Below are 18,794 nucleotides of genomic sequence, written 5' to 3' on the forward strand. Positions count from 1 at the left end.
GCTTGGCAAGTAGTGTTAAATGCCAAGTCAATGGGGCAGTAAACTGCGCACGCAGGCCCTGCGGTGGCAGGCCTGAGACAGGTTTGAAAGGCTACTTCTGTGGGTGGTTCAAGCAGCGCTGCAGGCCCACTAGTAGCATTTAATTTACAGACCCTGGGTATATGGGATCCCAGTTTACAAGGAACTTACATGTAAATTAAATACGCCAAACATGTGTAAACCAATCATACCATGTTTAAAGGAGAGAGCACATGCACTTTAGCACTGATTAGCAGTGGTAAAGTGCACAGAGTCCTGCAGCCCACAAAAAGAGGGTCAGACAAATAGGAGGAAAAAGGCAAAAAGCTTGAGGATAACCCTGCAAAAAGGACCTGGTCCAAAAAGGTATGCTTCTTTATTGCATGGAAATACTGCCTAGAATACAAATAGAAAAGGTAGGAATGCCAACAAGGGATTTTATTTGAAACACACTAATTACTTGTACCTTTCAAAAAACTTAATTGGTAGGTGTATTTAAATGAGTTAACACCAAAGTGAGGTCAATCAATTGATCTAATCATCAGCTATAAACAAAACAAACACACGGGGATTCAGATTTGTGAATTAAACACAATTCTTTTTATATATCCATCAAAAGATAAAAAGGAGTACAGGTGAAACAATAGTTTGGGCAATATTTCATGAAAAAAGGGTTACATCAGATCCGCATTTCATCAAGAAAACATCTATTCCATCATAGTTTGGACAGAGACCAATCTCATCATTGAGAAAAATAATCAACTGTGCATAACAAATAATTTGAAAATAGATGGTATAGTCGACGTTTCGGTCTTGGGTGGTGTCAATCCATCAGACCATCTTCAGGACAATTATTGCATAACAAAGACTCTTTTTGAATCTTTAGAATTTTCACGATACTTGTTTAAAATCGTGAGTCTAGACGTTTTAAGTTGGTGCAGGTAGTCTTCAAGATTTCTGACTGCCACAATATCTAAGCGCGAGAGAATCTTTCCTCTTGTAATATCACAATTGTCTTCTGTACTGATCGAAAGACGTACGGGGGTCCGTCCAAGTCCGGGGCTCCCGGACTTGGACGGACCCCCGTACGTCTTTAAATGCTACTAGTGGGCCTGCAGCGCTGCTTGAACCACCCACAGAAGTAGCCGTACGGTGGTCCGTCCAAGTCCGGGGCTCCCGGACTTGGACGGACCCCCGTACGTCTTTCGATCAGTACAGAAGACAATTGTGTTAATACAAGAGGAAAGATTCCCTCGCGCTTAGATATTGTGGCAGTCAGAAATCTTGAAGACTGGTGTTAACTCATTTAAATACACCTACCAATTAAGTTTTTTGAAAGGTACAAGTAATTAGTGTGTTTCAAATAAAATCCCTTGTTGGCATTTCTACCTTTTCAATTTATCTGCCCAAGCCCTCAAGGGTATATTGGGTTCACCCCTCGCTCTTCTCTCTAGAATACAAATAAGCATTTGTAAAATCAGTAGGGCTGGCTTTCACTAGCATGCATATTTTTGTGATGTACTTTTTTACAAGCATAAGCTACAAAAATTACAAGATTAAAAGTAATTAAAAAGTGTTTTTAATTAAATTAAAGATTGAACTACCAGAACTAACACTACAATGCACTACTTTTTAGATAGCAGGTATAATGCCATTAGTCGCAGAGCAGGAAAGCCAGTGAATGAAGCGGGCTAGCCCATGGCCGTATTCTGTCTGCAGTGGTGGCCAGAAGCAAAATGGGATTGACAATTTTACAGACCAATGGATAAAGACACCTGATTCAATCCCCTCTATGTATGTAAATCTGAAGATATTTGTATGTTTCTATTTCATACACGAGCTAAAGCTTCCTCTAGGCCAGAACCTAAAAAGTGAATCATATTCATGTGTCTTGAAGAAGAAGCAAACAAGTTACTGCTGGGCCTGCACTAGAACCATCAGGCTGCCATAGCCAGCATTCTGTGTGGAGTATATATAAAAGCGCAGGATAATTTAGATGTATGGCTGGGTCTGGAAACCATTTGGTCTACGGAAATGAGGATTAATCTATGCTGGTCAAAAGACATAAGAGACATCAGCATTCTTTGAGCCACACAGAAACCCACAGTTAAAATAGGCACATGGCTGCTACACGAATCAGTCTTGGGAAGAGCGAGTTGTGAAGTTTTTGTGTTGCAAACATTCTGCAATTCTTGTGAATACAATAATCACTAATGACAGTTCGTTAAGATGTCTGTATGTACGTTTTCGTGTTAAAATAGGGATTTTCGAACCTTTTTAAGTCGCTTCGAGGGGTAAAACAAAATTCCAATTTCCATAGAGTCTGAAAAGTCGTGGAGACAACGGTTTAAAGTTAATTCTTGCGAAAACGGCATATTTAATTCCATAGCGCTTGCGAGGAAATATTGCCAGCTTGAGGCGCCAAAAATTGTGCAAGGGAGTCCACGCAGGAAATGATGGAAACCGATTTCGTGTTATTGAGCCTCAAAAAACGAAGAAACCTGTTGCTGCAACAAATGGACCATGAACATTGATTATGGACGCCTCTCAAGGCTGTATTAGAGCTTGTCTTGTTCTACTAATGACACATGGACAGAAGAGGCCCTGCTGACCTGAGAGTGATTTGGCTTCGGGCAGGCCCCTGACTTTGTTTGAAAGCTGAGATGCTTTCAGTGTCTGCTGGCAGCGACTGCTGGTTGGTGGGGCTGTGACGTTATCTCTCCATCGGTTTAGCGTTTCACCTGGGTGCAGCTGCTGGGTTGTGAGAGAACAGCTGAGAGGTCAGTGAAAGCTGCTGGTCATCAGAGCCCTTGTGGTCAGGAAGGGACAGGGCGGCCGAGATGCACACTTGAAACACTGAAAGCCAATATTGCGTCCAGATGCTTCAGGAAATTGACAGACAAAGGGGAGGGGTGGAAATTGTCTGTGGCACGTTTCTTTTGTGCAATGACAGAGCTTAATTGAGAGGTGATTCCTGAAGCCATTTGTTTCCGTGGGCGGGATATTTGGGGAGCAAGCATTTCAGACGGCAAAAATACAATTCTGTTTCTGTGATCACCAGGGGCGGCTCCTCCGCAATGGCGGAGGAGCGTTGCCCCACTGGCAGAGCCAGCAGCTAAAAAATAAAACGGTATTTGATTGTTGCTTTATTTTTAAGCAGCTGGCTCAGCCAGCGTGTGCAGGGAGGGGCGGGACAGGGCATGGGAGGGGAAGAAGGAGTACTATGTGCACTCTCTAAGTGCACTTGTGTGTTTGGCTGGACGTCTCAGGCCGAACAAAACACACATGCGCACTTAGGTTTCTCCAGCCCTGTTGCGTTGAGCAGCTGGGCTAGAGAAACCCCACAGACTCCCTGGTCTGAGCAGGGTGTCTTTCTAGCCTTCTCAGGCCAATCCCCGCACTATGCAGCGCAGGAATTGGAAAGGGAGTCTGATGCAGCCCCAGTGCCTGTTGGGACACGGAAGAAGAAGCACCCAACCCGACGCGGCCATCAACTTAAGGTATGCTTTTTATTTATTTTTTTATGCGTCCCCCCTCACCTACCCTACTACCTGTCATATGCGGCAGCCACCACTGGATCATTAGTGACGGTGGACTTGAAAAAGAGCCCTGGAATTTATGTTTATACCAGCCCTCGAGTAAAATGTGAGTGTACCGAATGAGTCCTACAGTCTCAAGGAGGATTTGAGAGGTACAATTATGTGTGTCTACAAGAAAATTGTGTGTTCCCTCACTGCTGTTTGTCAAGAGGATGGGTAATGATCCTTCCTTCAATTCAACCTTAACAGTAGCCACGGGTCCATGGTCTACTGGGGAATTTCCATGTGCCACATAGAGAAGTCCTTGTCTGGTCGGGAGGAACAGACTCCGTGCCACAAAGGTTGTGATAAAATCCCTTAAAAGTTTGTGGGGCAGATTATCAAGAACGGCGTTAAAATTATTGCCACTTTAGCGGCAGGAAACTGCAGCTAAAGCGGCGATAATGGGCTTGATAATATGCCCTTGAGAATTCCAATAGAAACCTATGTTCTGGTGTGAACCTGGGCTTCTATTGGAATTCTCTTGATAATATGCCCCCCTGTGTCTAACCAAGGAGCCGACAACTCATGTGAAACCACCTGCTTCTGTCACCACTAAAGTCCAAGTGGTGTCTGCATGAGGTGTGCAGTTCCACTGCTACTGTAGCTCTCAGTACCAAGGACCAGGTGCCATTTATGCAGCCAGAAAATGAGTGTGGTTCTTAATATGTAAAAGTATAATTGCTGGGCCCAAAATTTTGTTCAGAAGCCCGCGGACTGCACTATTGAAGATCGGGAGTGTTGAACACCAAGGCTATGTAGTCTTGATTTCAACCACCACATTCGCCCACCTCCAGACACTCCTTGTCTCTTTATCTCACTACTTCAGGTTCTTTTTCATCCCTACTTTCTCCTTGTCACAGTTTTTCTGTCTTTCTCTTCCTCCTTCTTCACACTTTTGTGTTTTTCTCTTCCTTGTTCTGGGCTAAAGTCTGAAAAATAAATGTTGGTCCCCAAAAATAGGTACAGGTGGGACTAACCTGCATCCATCAACTCGAATTAAGCACTACAACAGTGTCTCTCCTCATATGCTTGCCTGCACCAGTTAACAGATTCCTACAATTCTAGAGCACCCTGTGTGAAATTTGTCTTCTCAAGTTCCCAAAATTATCTCTCTCAACTTTCTTCATTAGAAAATGAAAAAATAATTTTTATTTCAATGTGCTGAACTTTAACATTGTTCTATAATACACCAGATCTGATATGAATTACTTTCCCCTTTCAGACCAATGGGTGGCAGGGGCTGGTGCCTTTCTTATTGCTATGGTCATAAATTAGCCGTAGCCAGCCAGGTCAAGCACACCATTCGTTTTTAGAAGTCTGTCTGCGGCTCCTGGAAGCGAAAGAGCTCTGGGATAGTAATCCAACCCAACAACATTTCAAAATGAACATAAAACCTCTGGTCATGTCACTCGGACAGGGCACAACTTGCCAAATGCAGACATGCCTGGTTAATCATTATCGGGTATCACCCAGCCACCACAGCATCACATTTAACCTGCATGTACGCCGTTCACTAGAAGATAAGATTTATGGCTCTTAGGATAGGGGAATGGCCTTTCCTTAAACACCTACCCAGTTGGCGTCGTCCAAGTGAGAACATCCTGCAGGGGCTGTGGTACCTGCGAGGAATCATTTGAACATGTAGTATGCCTTTGCCAAGCTCTGCTGAATGAATGCAGGGCTAATCTATGAAGAGAATGGAACAAACTGGGAGTTCATACCCATCAGCAGGCCATCATTGCCTCTTTAAATCCTGACAGTACAGTCTTGAACATCTTGTTGACCAGGTTTGTCACCACTGCAGCCAAAATGCTCAGCCAGCAGGGGGTTTAAAATGTTGTTTTCTGTACACCCCTCACTTAACTGTTATAAGTGACCAGCAGCATCTAACAATACCAACACCAGAAGAGTTTTTAGATCACTACAAATCAGAGGCTTTCTGCCATGAAGACTGTTTTCCTGTAATTAAAGGTAATTGTTTTCCTGGTAATTAGGAACATGACAGCAGCTCTGGCAGAGGTAACCAGAAGGGACAAACTCAAGGCACAAGATTTGGACCCAACCCTCGTGTTGTTTTTAAAGAATGGCATTTGGCGAATGTTTTCACCCAGCCAGTTTACCTGTCGATGTTGACCTGCTACACCACTTTGTGCACAAACAGTATCCAATTGCACTTGCACTTTACTGAACATTTATGGGTGCTTTAATTTAGAAATAACTTGCTGCCTCACCTGTGTGGATTTTGGCCCCTATTACAATGTTCATTTTAGTTGCCTCCGACTGACACGTCTTCGTGTGGGAACCGACCGACCATAGGTCAGAGGTTCCGAACACCGTATTTCAATGCGCCGGCAGCACAAGCTCCCTTAGAGCAATGGGAGTTTGTGTAAATCCCTGCATCGTGTGGCAGGCACCTCGCGGTGCATTCAACGCGCTGCAGGGATTTACAGGGGGCACCATAGATGCCACCTCGGCCCATAACTGGAGGCAACAGGGAGAAGGGTGCCGTACAAGGGGCCCCCAAATTTGCTTTCCGACAGGCTTTCCATGTCGGAAAGCCCGACAGGAAAAGCCAGTCGTAAACCAACATCATGATCCTGACAGCAGAAATGCCATCCGCATGGGATGATGGTGGGTTTCCAACTGACCGACGGGCTCCATGGGCCCGTTGGAAGCCAGCCGGAATGACCCACCGGTTTGAATTCCAACCGCCGTAATCCTAATACGGCGGTCGGAATTCAAACCAAGGATGCCGGTCAAAAGCTTTCTGACCGACATCCTAATGAGGGCCTAAGTAGTGACCATGGTCCGATTTGTATTTTTTTTACGTTTTGCATTTAATTGTGGATCAATTATTGGAAACCTCCACTCAGCTGATTAAAGGTGATCCTACCTGTTTTATGTCTGACACTTGTAAAATTAGCTGTTCCATTGCACACACACATTATTGAAATCGTGCTATAGTAACTTCGGAATAACTTGCTGCTTCCATCTAACAGCTCACTAACGTGGTAACTATTCTGGCCAAGGGAAATTTTTAGCGCATCTTTTTTTATAGCCGACTACCTGTAAAAAATTGTTTTATAGCACTTCCAGGTTATTGAAACCTTGTGCTGCTGTAACATAGTTATAGCATGTTGCTTTCAATTATAATTAAACAATGTGCTAAACAAGGCCTGCCGCCATACAGCACTTGCACTTGATCTATCCTGCGCTTTCAAGGGAAATTCTAGCTTGTCTCTTTTTATAGCTGACATTAGCAAAATCAGTTGTTAATGGCACTTGCATTTTATTGAATCTTGTGTTGCTGTACCTTAGGATTAATTTGCTACTTCCATCTAACAATTAACTGATGTGGTAACAATTCTGATCAAGTGCAATCTTAGCTAATTTCCTTTATAGCTGATTTCTGGAAAATGAGTTGTTTAAAGCACCGGCACTTTGTTGAATTTCTTTGTGGCTGTTCTTATCCATAATTGAATGGCGTGCTAAACTAGGCCTGCTGCATCACGGTACCTGCATTGTATCTATTCTCTGTGCCTTCTTCCTAAGTTTTAAACATGTAAATGTATCTGCATGTATGTAGTTGACCAAAGTGGTAGCTGCAGTATGTGTTTTTATCATCCAAAATGCGCCATTGTTTTAAATGCTTGAATTTTGCTCTGTGTTACTTGCAGGAATTTGGCCATGCTTGTTTGTTCTTGCTGTTTTATATTGTGAAGGTTTGAAATAACCATAAGCAATAAAGTATTATTATTACTTTCCCCATCTGATTTTTTTAATTGGCTTTTTCATCAGCCACATGATGTTTTGTTCTCTTTTAACTGCATACATCCATACACACGCTTTTCAAAGAGTCCAATGTGCGTGAGGGATTTAAACATTTCAGTGTTAGTCTCACAAACAATGTATCTCTCAATCAATCATATAGTCAGCGGTTTACATCTTGCAGTCGAGGCGAGATTAAAATACGACAAAATTGCAGTTTGAGGGCAATCAATAAGTAACATCTTAAAAAATAAATAAATGAAAAAGCTGAATATTTTGACTTTTTGCCAGTGCTTAATTTGTAAAAAAAAAAAAAGTACCTGTGCCTTTATCAGGAGGCCGCTTTAGTATGCACCACCCATTGTCCATGACGGTTGCCAATGACAGTACCAACACATCTACTAACCATCACACCCTAGAAGTGTGGCATTACAGAATATTCCAGGCCCCCAAAGCTATAGTAATAGCTTGGGACGCATGTAGTAGTCAAATTTAATGTATATTATATTAATAATCAGCTGTTGTTGTGCTCATTTATACATTACAAAAACAGCCACTATCTGGCAGACTGTCATAAGTGCAAGTATTGACAATTAAGTGCTGGTTCCAAGCACCGGAAACCTTTTTGTCAAATTAAGCACTGTGTTTTGCCTTATTCCTAGGAAGGTGAGGTGAGGTGGATGCTTCATTGTGCCATGTGATAGAGGTGCTATATCCTAAGAAAAGGCCGAAAATTGATTTATGTCAGTTGACGGGGAGAAAATATTATTTTAACAGGGCCACAGAACTTCATTGTACCATGGCACCTTTGCTTTACGAGAGAAGGGCATGTTTACACACAGATACAAATATGCATATGTTTATTCAATTTACAAGATTTACACTCATACCTTGTGAGTCAACACTTTACACTCTGAATCGTAACTTAACATGGTGGGCAAAATAATGCAAAAGCATGCTGGCACGAACAAAATAAAACATAGGCATGGGTTTGCCACTGAAAGAAAGGGTCAGAAACTGCAATCCCAGTTGGGTTTAGCAAGCAAGTCCTTAGCTTTTCCCCCTCTTACTTGCAATCCCTGAAACGCCTGCAGAACCAAACACCCTCAGTGTGACCAAAATAATGGGAAAAGTCAATCATGATGGCTGCACCTTGTTTTGCAAAAGCAACACGTCAGAAAAAAATATAAAAATAAATGCAAAGCGTTTAAACATTTACACTCGACATAATTAAAATATTACACTTTTATAAACTTTCAAAATCAACAATAAATAAAACATTGACATATACCATTAGAAGGAAATGAGCTTTGCCTGTCGTGGATGTGGTCACATATTTAATGCCAAGACAATGAAGTAAAATACTGTATACCGTCTAGTTCGAGGTAGACCAGACCAGCCTAAGCGCTTGCAGCAAGCAATAAATAGTGCAATAGTGACACTTGGCAATAGTCCTCAAGTAACCACTCACAAGCATAATCCACTGTGCCACGTGTTGGAGTCCCATTCGCCATATTTGTTTCTGTGACGAAACATGTCTTACACACCAAGTCAGAAGAAGTGTGAATCAGGCCCACGGTGAGTGGGAGGGAGTAAAATGGATGATCTGATAAGTATTTACACAATGAAAGTGTAGGGAGGCAGTGAAATTTAAAGATCCACAAAGGGACATTTTTAAGGGTAATTCATCACTTTGTGGCCTGCTCATGATGCCATCTTGAAGTAGGTAAAGTAGTACTCCTGCACTTCTTGTACGCTTGAATGTCTTTGAGAATTGCCTCCAAAATATCTAAAATGGGATTAAAATGGGAATATTCAGGGGCTATTCATATACAGTTAGTACACTTAAAAAGGTCTGTGTTATTTTTGCAATTTTACTTTAAGTGAGTTGGACAATACTGGGCCGAGTCACAAAGTCACGTGTGAGTACGCGAAATAGTACTCCTGTTCTCCTACTTCACGTACTCATAAATGCCTTTGTGAATCGGCCCCTTTGATGATACTCACAGGTGAGTAGTCTTGGGTGAATAATCGTCAGCTTTTGTTTTAAATTATTATTTGTATTGTAATCTCATTTTAATTATTTTTGGAAATTCCACACAAATTTCTGATTTTTTATTTTTTCATTTTATGTATATGTGGATAATTTTGTACCCTTTCCTTTCCTTAGCCTGAAATTTTCCCTTTTAGCCCAAATGCTCTCCTAGCAATATACCTAAGCCTAAAAAAATAACCTTCACCCTTGCCTGATATTACATATCTGTACCCTTCTGGATTATTTGACTCCTATATTTTTGCTCTCCTGTTTTTATTACTCCACGATTTGTTTAGCCTGAGGTTTTGATCCGGACAAAAAATAGTTCTCACTACATAGAGGAGAGAGATAAGTAAGAAGCAGAGATATTGTGAGAAGGTTATGAAGAGAACAGGTTGCCATTAATAAAAAGTGTAACTCCTGGTAAAAATACCAGTGGACCATTTTCAAATGTTTTCTAGTGGACTCAGTTGGTAACTTATATGTTTTTTGATGAACGATGAAGGAAGGTTTTGCTCACTCTAATTGTATTGTGGATCTTGTTGATGGTGTCTGGCAGTCACTGGCGAAACACAAAATGATGGTGTCCTGCAGAATGTGTTGAGGGGCCTGACACTCTCGCATATCACAGATAATTATAGGCTGTGATCTTATAGGGTCTATCCGTAGGGTGGGGGCCCCTTGCTGTAGGAGCCCCCATTGCTCCTCAGCTGGTATTGCCCAATCGTTTCATTTGGCATTTGTTGTGCAACCAGTAGAGCTCCTCTTGTGTTTTTTTCTGTAGAAGCCATGGATCAACATCTAAAAACTCAATCCACAACTTAAGAAACAAAAAACAACTATAACTGGTCAACCAGAACTTCCACCATTGTTGAAAAAAACTTGCCTATTCTTGAAGCATATATTAACATGGTATCATCTTGATGAGTGGAGAGCATATGGACAAGTAACCATCAAAACATTGTACTCATTTTGGCAAATCGTCAATGCCAAACACAGTTACTTAGGTCCTAATTACGATGTCGGTCAGAATCATCCATTTTTCTATGCCAGTGTTGTAGAATGAAAGCACTAGGGCTCATAGACTTTATGTCAGCTTGTGTAAAGGGTAGAAAAGGCCCCAAGGACAAGCTGCCATTGAAAGATGGATGCTTGTAAACATCCCTGCACCATGTGGCAGGCATCATGCAGTGCCTGCCACACTGTGCAGGGATGTTTAGGGGTCACCATAGGTGCCCCCAGGCCTCATAGCAAAGGCCGTGATGGGGCAGGGGCCCTGCTAGGGACCCCTATAGTCCCTTTCCGGCAACCTTTCCATGTTGGAAACACAGTGTAATCCCCCTACGGATTTCCCTCCGACCGCTGCCATTGTAATACGGGGGTTGGAGGAAAAACATAGATGTCGGGAGGCAAGCCTCCAACCAGCTTTCGGATGGCTTTCCACCCGACATCAAAATCGGTCCCTTAATGTGAGCCTGTTGCTTTTGTTTTTCAAATTTTTTTTATATGGATTACGCATAATCTGTTTCCTGGTTACAGATTCAATAGTGTCCTTATATAGGCAAGTATGAACAGGCTATAAAAATGTATGTGCATGTATGCAGTGCTTAATTTGAGCCGGAGGTTGCAAGTGGGGACCCCCGGGACTCATTTTTAGGGACTGGCACTTCTTTTTCTTCATCTGTCTATGACCCAGAAAAAGAGAGAGAGAAACACACATAAGGGGGAAAAGAGAAAGACAAAGACGGAACAAAAGTATATCAAAGAAAGGAAGCCGGGGTGAAAAATAGCCTAAATGAGTGAGCTAAATGGGCAGGGAGTGTCTGGGGGTGAATGAAAGAGGTATGAGGTAGATAGAATTAAGACTATGAAACCTTGGTATTCGGCACCTGGACATCCTATAGTGCTGGCCGCAGGCCACTGAGTGAAACTTTGGGCCCCAACACTTATTCTTTTACAAATTAGGCAGCACATGAATTTATATATGTGGGCGGGTATGCATTGATTAGCTTTTCTCAAGAGTGGATCTAGCTACAGAACAACATAGTGTTACACGCATAATTGTAAACAGATGTTAATCTTTTGTTTCAAATACAAGCTAAAGAAGGTCTTGGTGATCTTACACTTTCATTAAATTAGGATTTTGAAGAAGCTGCTGTCAACAGGTCTGGTTTAGGACTCCAGAAATTCACTTAACAAATTCCTGGCATCACCACTCAAATTATTTTTTCTAATATAGTGTGTATGTCCACAGTGTGCCTGAGAGGCTTTAATTTTGCTTTATATGGGCAAAAATACCCACAACCGTGCTTGATCAGTATATTGCTAGTCACAGAGGAGGGTAAACGAGAATTCAGAAATTATTCTTTTATTAGGGTTGACAGGCCTAAATTGTATGGGAACCCACTTCTAACCACACCTGTGTGTTAAGTCATCCTTGTTGGAATTATGAAGGATCAATGGCACTGCTACTGTTGGCCCAAAGTAGTAACTTTACAAATTGTCAGGCAGTAAGAAAGAGGTATCCAATTTTCTTATTGCAGAGTCGTGATGACGTCAAAGGCAAATTAGAATCTAGATGCTTTCAATGGTTTATTGAGACTTTGAGACATTAAATTTATGTAGAGATGAACAATAACAGGAGCCCTGCATAGTGTTCCTACAATCAATTGAGGGGTTCTGGTGGTTAAATGGTGATAAACCATATATCTGAAGAACAAGTATTCTGTACATGTCACCAAATCCCCAAACTGGCCTCATAAAGCCATACGGATCATCTGTAGGAATTATCTAAATGCAAATCAATCTTCTACCATCTTTTTCGATGTTTATTTGCCTTCCTACCTCTCTCTCACTGTCTCTCCTTCACACTTTTCACTCTCTCTTACCTTACATTTTAAATAGCCAGTGGCCACAGCTAAAGGTAGATGGCTTCTGTATATAACAAAAACATGTGTACAACCATCCTTTAGCGGAAAGTGATTTTTGGGGCTGTAATAAAAAGTGGAACATTATTAATCGATGGCAGTTTTAGCTAAATTCTTGGAGCTACTGCAGATGCATTGCACTAAAAATATATGTCATATTTTTATTTCAACAAGTGGATCATGCTCTTTGACGAACTTTTCGAAAACACATCCAGACATTTTGGCAAAAAGGTGTCATTTTGGCAACTAAACCCTGACGTTTTGGCAAAGCAGAAATGCAGCAGGGGCACCCAGTGCAAGGAAAGCTAACCAGGATTGGGAGAATGCAGAGTTCGAAATTTACAGAAAACGAATGTATAGAGAATTCATTAAAAATCTATAGTATTTACAGTATTGCACTTAGCTGCACTTAAATGCATGTTCGTAAAATGAATGCTGCATCCGTATTCTTTCGGAAAACTTTGTTTCTCCCTCCTGTTCTCAGCCCCACCTCTTTATCACCCTCCTCATCCTCCCCGAAAAACATTGATAGATCATAATTTAGAAAGTGATAACTTTTTCAAACTGCAAACTATGGTCAACTTGAGAAAAAAATCAGTTTGTTGCAATGGCACAGAATACTACATTTCCATTTTGCATGTTCTCAAATAGTGCAGGAATCTCAGGGTTAAGCAAGTGCACTCTCCTAGATGATCATTCAAGTCACAATACCCGTGACATCATACCTTCCGCCATTTTATGTTAATTTTGAGACAAGAATTGTGTTATTGCTTCTTGTATTTTTTTAAAAAAAGGAATGAGGGAGGGTGCTGGTAACCCCAGTGTGCCCGGCCTAGATATGAAAATCTGAATGTTACATTCAAACTATTTCTTCAGCAGATGCTTTGTGGTGGAAGTTTTTCAGAGCAGTGAAATAATACTCTTGGCAATGGAGAAACGTTTTTCATGGAGACCAGCCCCACAGATCTATTTTTATAGATAAAGATTTATATTTATACATATTTATATTCAACTTTTAACCCTCGAAATGTGTTTAGCTGCACACATGCACATGAAGGATGGAGTGACAGCAGTGGGTGGCTTGCTGACTAGGAGGGCTCTTCACCAAGGGTCAAAAATTTCCAAGTTGTCCCATGTATTCAAATAAGTGCCGGGAGACATTGTACAGTATTTATTCCCCCATCTTCCAAAGGCTGATGAAAAGTTTCTGTTCTTGGTTAGAGCCATTTGTTAAAGTCTGACAGCTTGGAGGGTGGATGCAGAAAAACTTAATCTGTCATTGTGTCCTACAGATCAGTGTTATCTTGGTGGCGGGAAGAACGGGAGGCGGGCGAGGGCAAGCCGAGGTTCCGCATTTCAATGAATTAAATCGGAGAATGCCTCCAACCGAGAGCAAAGCATGTTCAGGCCTTTTAGGTTGTCTGTAGCAAAAAACATGTTCTTAACAAGTTTTGTGCCTGTAGAGTCAATACGCATGGCAAGAAGAAGACCCTCAGTTCACCTTCTTACCAAGGACTGGAATTGTCAAAGACCCAACGCCTCGGCATGTTTCCTGGCTTTGAGCCTCAAATCGGCGATGCTGGAGTTTTTGCTGTTGCTCTTTGCTGCCGCCGCTACAACAGCAGCCGCAGAGGCAGTTTCCGCCAGCGAGGCAATAGGAAGTCCAAAGTGGGGAGGTGGGAACATAAGGTATGGTGCGTGGGCAGCCAGATGAGGGTGAAGGTGGTGGTGTGCATGAGTGACTCCTTCCAGTTGCAACTGTGCCTGGACCTGTAAAAAAGTAGAAAAAGGGATCGTTAGGGATTTTGAAATAGGTTAAACTTTTATATTCACGCCTTTTTCCTTTAGACATAAACAATAGTAGGGTCTGCTTATAGTGGTTATGGTACACTACTATGATAGACTACATCCACATCGGTACAACAATATGTTTTTGCAATATTTGCACCTTGTGCATTGTTCTGCTGTGATTAGACAATTGTGTTTTAAGTGCAGCAATTAAGAAATGAAAAAAAAACCTGCTCAATAAATGTTCATCTCAGATTCTGCCACATTGTTTTTGATAGAGATGTTAGACTTGGTTAGAGGTTGGTAGGTGGCCCGCCATATATAGGTGAGGCAGAAGCCTGCCTCTGCCATTCCAGCAGAGGACCATCTGCTGAAATTAGAGATTCCTACCAGCTTAGTAGGAATCTTTTTGCCAAAAGTGCTACTGAAACCCTTCAACTGACACAATAGGCCAGATTTATCAAAATATCACGCAACACAGCGAGACAACTTTCTGCTCTGTGCCGCGCAGTGCTTAATTTGCAAAAAGATAAGTGCCAGGGATCTCTTTAGGTGGCCACTGCAGCTTGGACCACACATTGCCCATGCCATGCTGCCAATGATAGTAACAACATAACTACTAACATCACACTCCTACAAGTGTGACAATCCAGACTATTTCAGTCCCCCCAAAGCTATAACAATGGCTTGGGCAGCAGGTAATTGTCATTTTAATGTCTATTGAATTAATATATAACTGTTGTAGTGGTCATCTCTAAATTATCCAGACAGCACCACCTTACGGCAGACTGTTACAAGTGCTGGTGTTGACAATTAAGTGCCAGTGCCGAGCACCGGAAACCACCGACTCAAATGAAGCACTGGTGATGCGTGACATTGAGAGAGCAAGAATGCACCACATCTACTAAGATGTGATGCATTTCTGCTCTCTCCCTGTGCTTGCGGACTAAGTGCTGCCTAGCACCATGTTATGGGGTACCTTCAAACACTGCAACAATGTCGCCAGCCCACTGTAGATTAATAGCAAGTCAAAGGTTTCCGATTAGGGGTGTGTGAAATTTGCGTAATTACATGAAATGCAAATCTGTACTTAATACTATGGTTTACTGCAAAATGCCCCTGTGAACCTATTTTGAGGGAGGGATGCATTTCCTAAAAAATATAGCACAAAAACATAAGTGCTCGTGCGTTCTGGCCGCTCGCGTTAGTCCTGAGCACTTGCAGGAAAATGTTTCCGCGAACTGCATGTAATTATGCAAATTCATGTATTGGCGTTATTTTGAGAACTTCTCTCAATAAGCATAATGTTAAAATTCCAAAATGATGTGAATTACAAAGGCGTAATTTAAATTTCACCCAGACCTACTCTTAATGAGGCTGTGGAACTCCAGTTTTGGTGGGATGGGAGTTTATGCAGACTTTGTGCTGTGCCATTCTTGCAGGCAAGCATTTAGGGGCATATCAGCAATGAGGCGATAGAAAATTATCGCCGCTTTTGCCGCCGTTTTCGGCCGAAAAGCGGCGATAATTTTATCGCCTAATTAGCAAGGTCACGCTAGCGCGTGAAACCTTGCTTTAGCGCACAAAATCTTAACACCCAGCTTTGCATCTCTAATGAGATGCAAAGTGGGCGTTCCTGACCTAACACGACAGGAGAAATGTCGCTAAGCGACATTTCTCCTATCATCAAGCCCCACGCTATGAAGCATAGCGGCAGGAAAATTAACGATAACCCCTGTTATCGCTACTTTCCTTACGCCTGCTTCAGGACTGACTTAGCCATGATATCCTATGGAGGGTGGATATCATGGCTAAGTTTGTGAGGCCCTATCAACAAGCTAACGCACATTTCGTGAGATTATCGCTGGGTTTCCAGCGATAATCTCACGTTAGGCAGTTAGCGCTAGGATTATTAACGCTTTTGAGATAAGCGTTGCTAATAGCACGCTATCTCAGCGATAAAAATCCACGCTAGCCGGCGATAATTATCCTAGCGCTAGGTGCGCATAGCGATAATTATCGCCGGTTGTTGTTGATATGCCCCTTAGTCACTTACATTGCAGTACCTAATTAAACAGCGCTGCAGTTGTAGATGGCGAAATACCTGCTGAAAGAATCGGAAGGGAAGTAGTGGTTCAAGGGGAACCCTTGTAAAGCAAAACGCGGGGCAAACAACAGCATCAAGAGTGAGTCGATGTTTGCCCCACAGGGAAATGTCTACAAATCGGGATGGAGAATCTACAGCACTTCTCCCGGTTCTCCTAACTCTAAGTGACATTCATTCTATTTAGAGTTTGCAAATCCTAGTGCACATTTTTTCTGACATCAAACACCTAGACCCGACAAAGCCTGTAGAAACAATCATGTTAACCTATGAACCAAATGATGAACAAAACAACACTGATCTCTTCACATGGATGTGATTTGCTAAATTACTATAGCCTCACAAAGCCATGTGAATATTTAAGTTCAATTAACACAAACGTGAAATTTACTCTAGTAAAAGGTTTAGCCAAACATACTTTTGTGCAAGTAAATCTTTTACAAGGGGTGAGATGTAAACATTCCAAGCCAGGTATGCCTGGAAGCACTGGGAAAACCTAAAAATGCACTTGTTTATGGAAATTCACAAATACATCCATTGCCAATCCTAGTCCTGGATATGGTTGGAGATTTACTCCTGTCAAGGGTTGGAGTACATCAGTTTTCAAGGTCGGAACGGGTAGGAGGATGCCATAAATTGGGGTTGAAAAATAGGGCTTTAAGTGGAAAATAAACTTGAAATCACAAATGAGCTAAACTGATGCATTTTGCATGAATATGATATACATTTTTGCATGCAGAAATGCGTCTGCATAGTCATAAATGGGAATTCACAAATGTTTTACAGGAGTATACCTTGGAAATTGCAACTGTTTCAGATTCCCAGAAATACATCTACAAAACTTTGTTAATTCCCAAAAATTGGAGATTAACTGCAAACGTATGAGGAAGCCTCCTACTAAATTTCAAACTTTTTTGGTGAAGCTAGCCACCGGTCTCCACAGTCTTTTAACCCTTGCTTCTGTTCTCACATACATGTGTCACTGATGAATATAAAGAGGGTTCCTCCATAGCAAACATTTGAGCATTTGTGTATGATCTTACATGCCTTCTAGAAGTTGCCCCAGAATGTGGATTGTTATTAGGGCTAAGAAATACTGCAGGGTCTCCTCATAATTGTACTACTCATATTGTGGGTGAATTAGATAAGTGGGCCCAACTCACAACCAACTGTGGTTCAGTAAAAGCCTTCTTGAACAGGTGTGTTTTGAGGAAACTGTAGGGTTTTAGGCCTTAAATATATCTCACTCTAGCAGGAGATCCAGTGCTTAATTTATTTTAAAAAAATAGAGTGTTGGTGCTCAGACACCTGTGGCAGTTTCAGTTTAACGTCAGCACACCTAACACCATCGCTGGTAGCTTTAAATCCACCTCATGCCTCTTTCATCCACTACCAGACACTCCCTGCCCCTATATCTTTCTCCTGCAGTTTCTTGCTTTATCCCTTTGAGAGGTTATTTTGTCTTTCTCTTCTTTACATTTTGTTTGTTTTCACTCTTTTTTATCTCAGGAAATACATGATTCCAAAAAATAAGTGACAGTCCCTGAAGATAAGTTCTAGTCCCCCCCCCCCCCCACTGGCAACCACCAGCTCAAATTAAGTACTGAAGGGAACACTCAATCACCTTTGAAATACATCAAAGTGGCTTTAAATGTGACTTGTGCTACCAGGAGTCACTAGAGCATAAAAGAAAACAAAGAACACTCTACTACTGATTCTTCTTTCTAAATTGCAGAAACCCCGCTTTAAGTAAGAATGAGTCCTTATACGATTCTAACACCATATTTGGGAAGAAGTGCCTAGTAGTGCGTTGAGGTGCATTTCAACATTTTTGTAGAAAGATATGTATGTACGGTGGATATTTTGGCAGCAGACTTTACTGAGTGTTGTTTTTTCAATCTATGTGTTGTTTTTAGATTTTATACATGCTGCTAAGAGAGCTCAGGGGTTGGATAGTAATGTAGTTCAGCCTTGATGTAATCACCCCCTGAATTACAGCATTAATCTTTTTTTTGAGTGAAGAAAGTTTTATCATGTCTAATGTTACTGTCTACAGTTATATTTGTGGATTTTTGCAAGATTTGAATTTGTCAGGACAAGGTCAACAACTCCAAAATCAAGTTTAACATTGGGATGTATCAGGGTCAGAGTCCTAGCAATAAGCACTGCCTCCATCATAGTGATTGTAAATTTGCATGTCTTTTTCTATCAGATGAGTATTTCTACCTCCCTCGGGCACTCAGATAAAAACCAAGTAGGAAGCACACAAACTCAGATACAGTGGCATCTACTGCTTAAGTAGTCTGCAAGTAACAGTCGCACTAACCATACTAATGTACAGCTGGGTGATCCCTGTCCTCTTCTGTGTCTCCCTTTCAAGCACCACTACAGGGCTGAGACTGTGAAACCACTATACAAAACTTAATATATTAAATATTAATTTTAATCTGTATAAAGAAATAATTTTACTTTTAATTTAACTTGTTTCAGGATTAAAGTCTCCTTGAAAAATCTAGCTTAATGTCAGGATTTATGCAAATAGTTACTTTTGTGTTCCCTGATAGAAATTCCAG

The 18,794-nt window shown here is 41.6% G+C and overlaps 1 protein-coding gene across 2 annotated transcripts in view; it reads right to left on the reverse strand.

Annotated features, from left to right (window-relative positions):
* Positions 1–8,218: 8,218 nt before the first annotated feature.
* Positions 8,219–18,794, reverse strand: part of SHOX (SHOX homeobox) — a 62,938-nt gene continuing 52,362 nt past the window's right edge. For both annotated transcript variants that reach the window (XM_085622837.1, XM_085622838.1), the window contains exon 5: positions 8,219–14,099. In XM_085622837.1, coding sequence (XP_085478963.1) covers positions 13,854–14,099 — 246 coding nt within the window. In that variant the 3' untranslated portion in view covers positions 8,219–13,853. The remainder of the gene's footprint in view (positions 14,100–18,794) is intronic.

The sequence above is a fragment of the Triturus cristatus genome, chromosome 8, assembly GCF_964204655.1.
Source record: "Triturus cristatus chromosome 8, aTriCri1.1, whole genome shotgun sequence".
Taxonomy (NCBI): domain Eukaryota; kingdom Metazoa; phylum Chordata; class Amphibia; order Caudata; family Salamandridae; genus Triturus; species Triturus cristatus.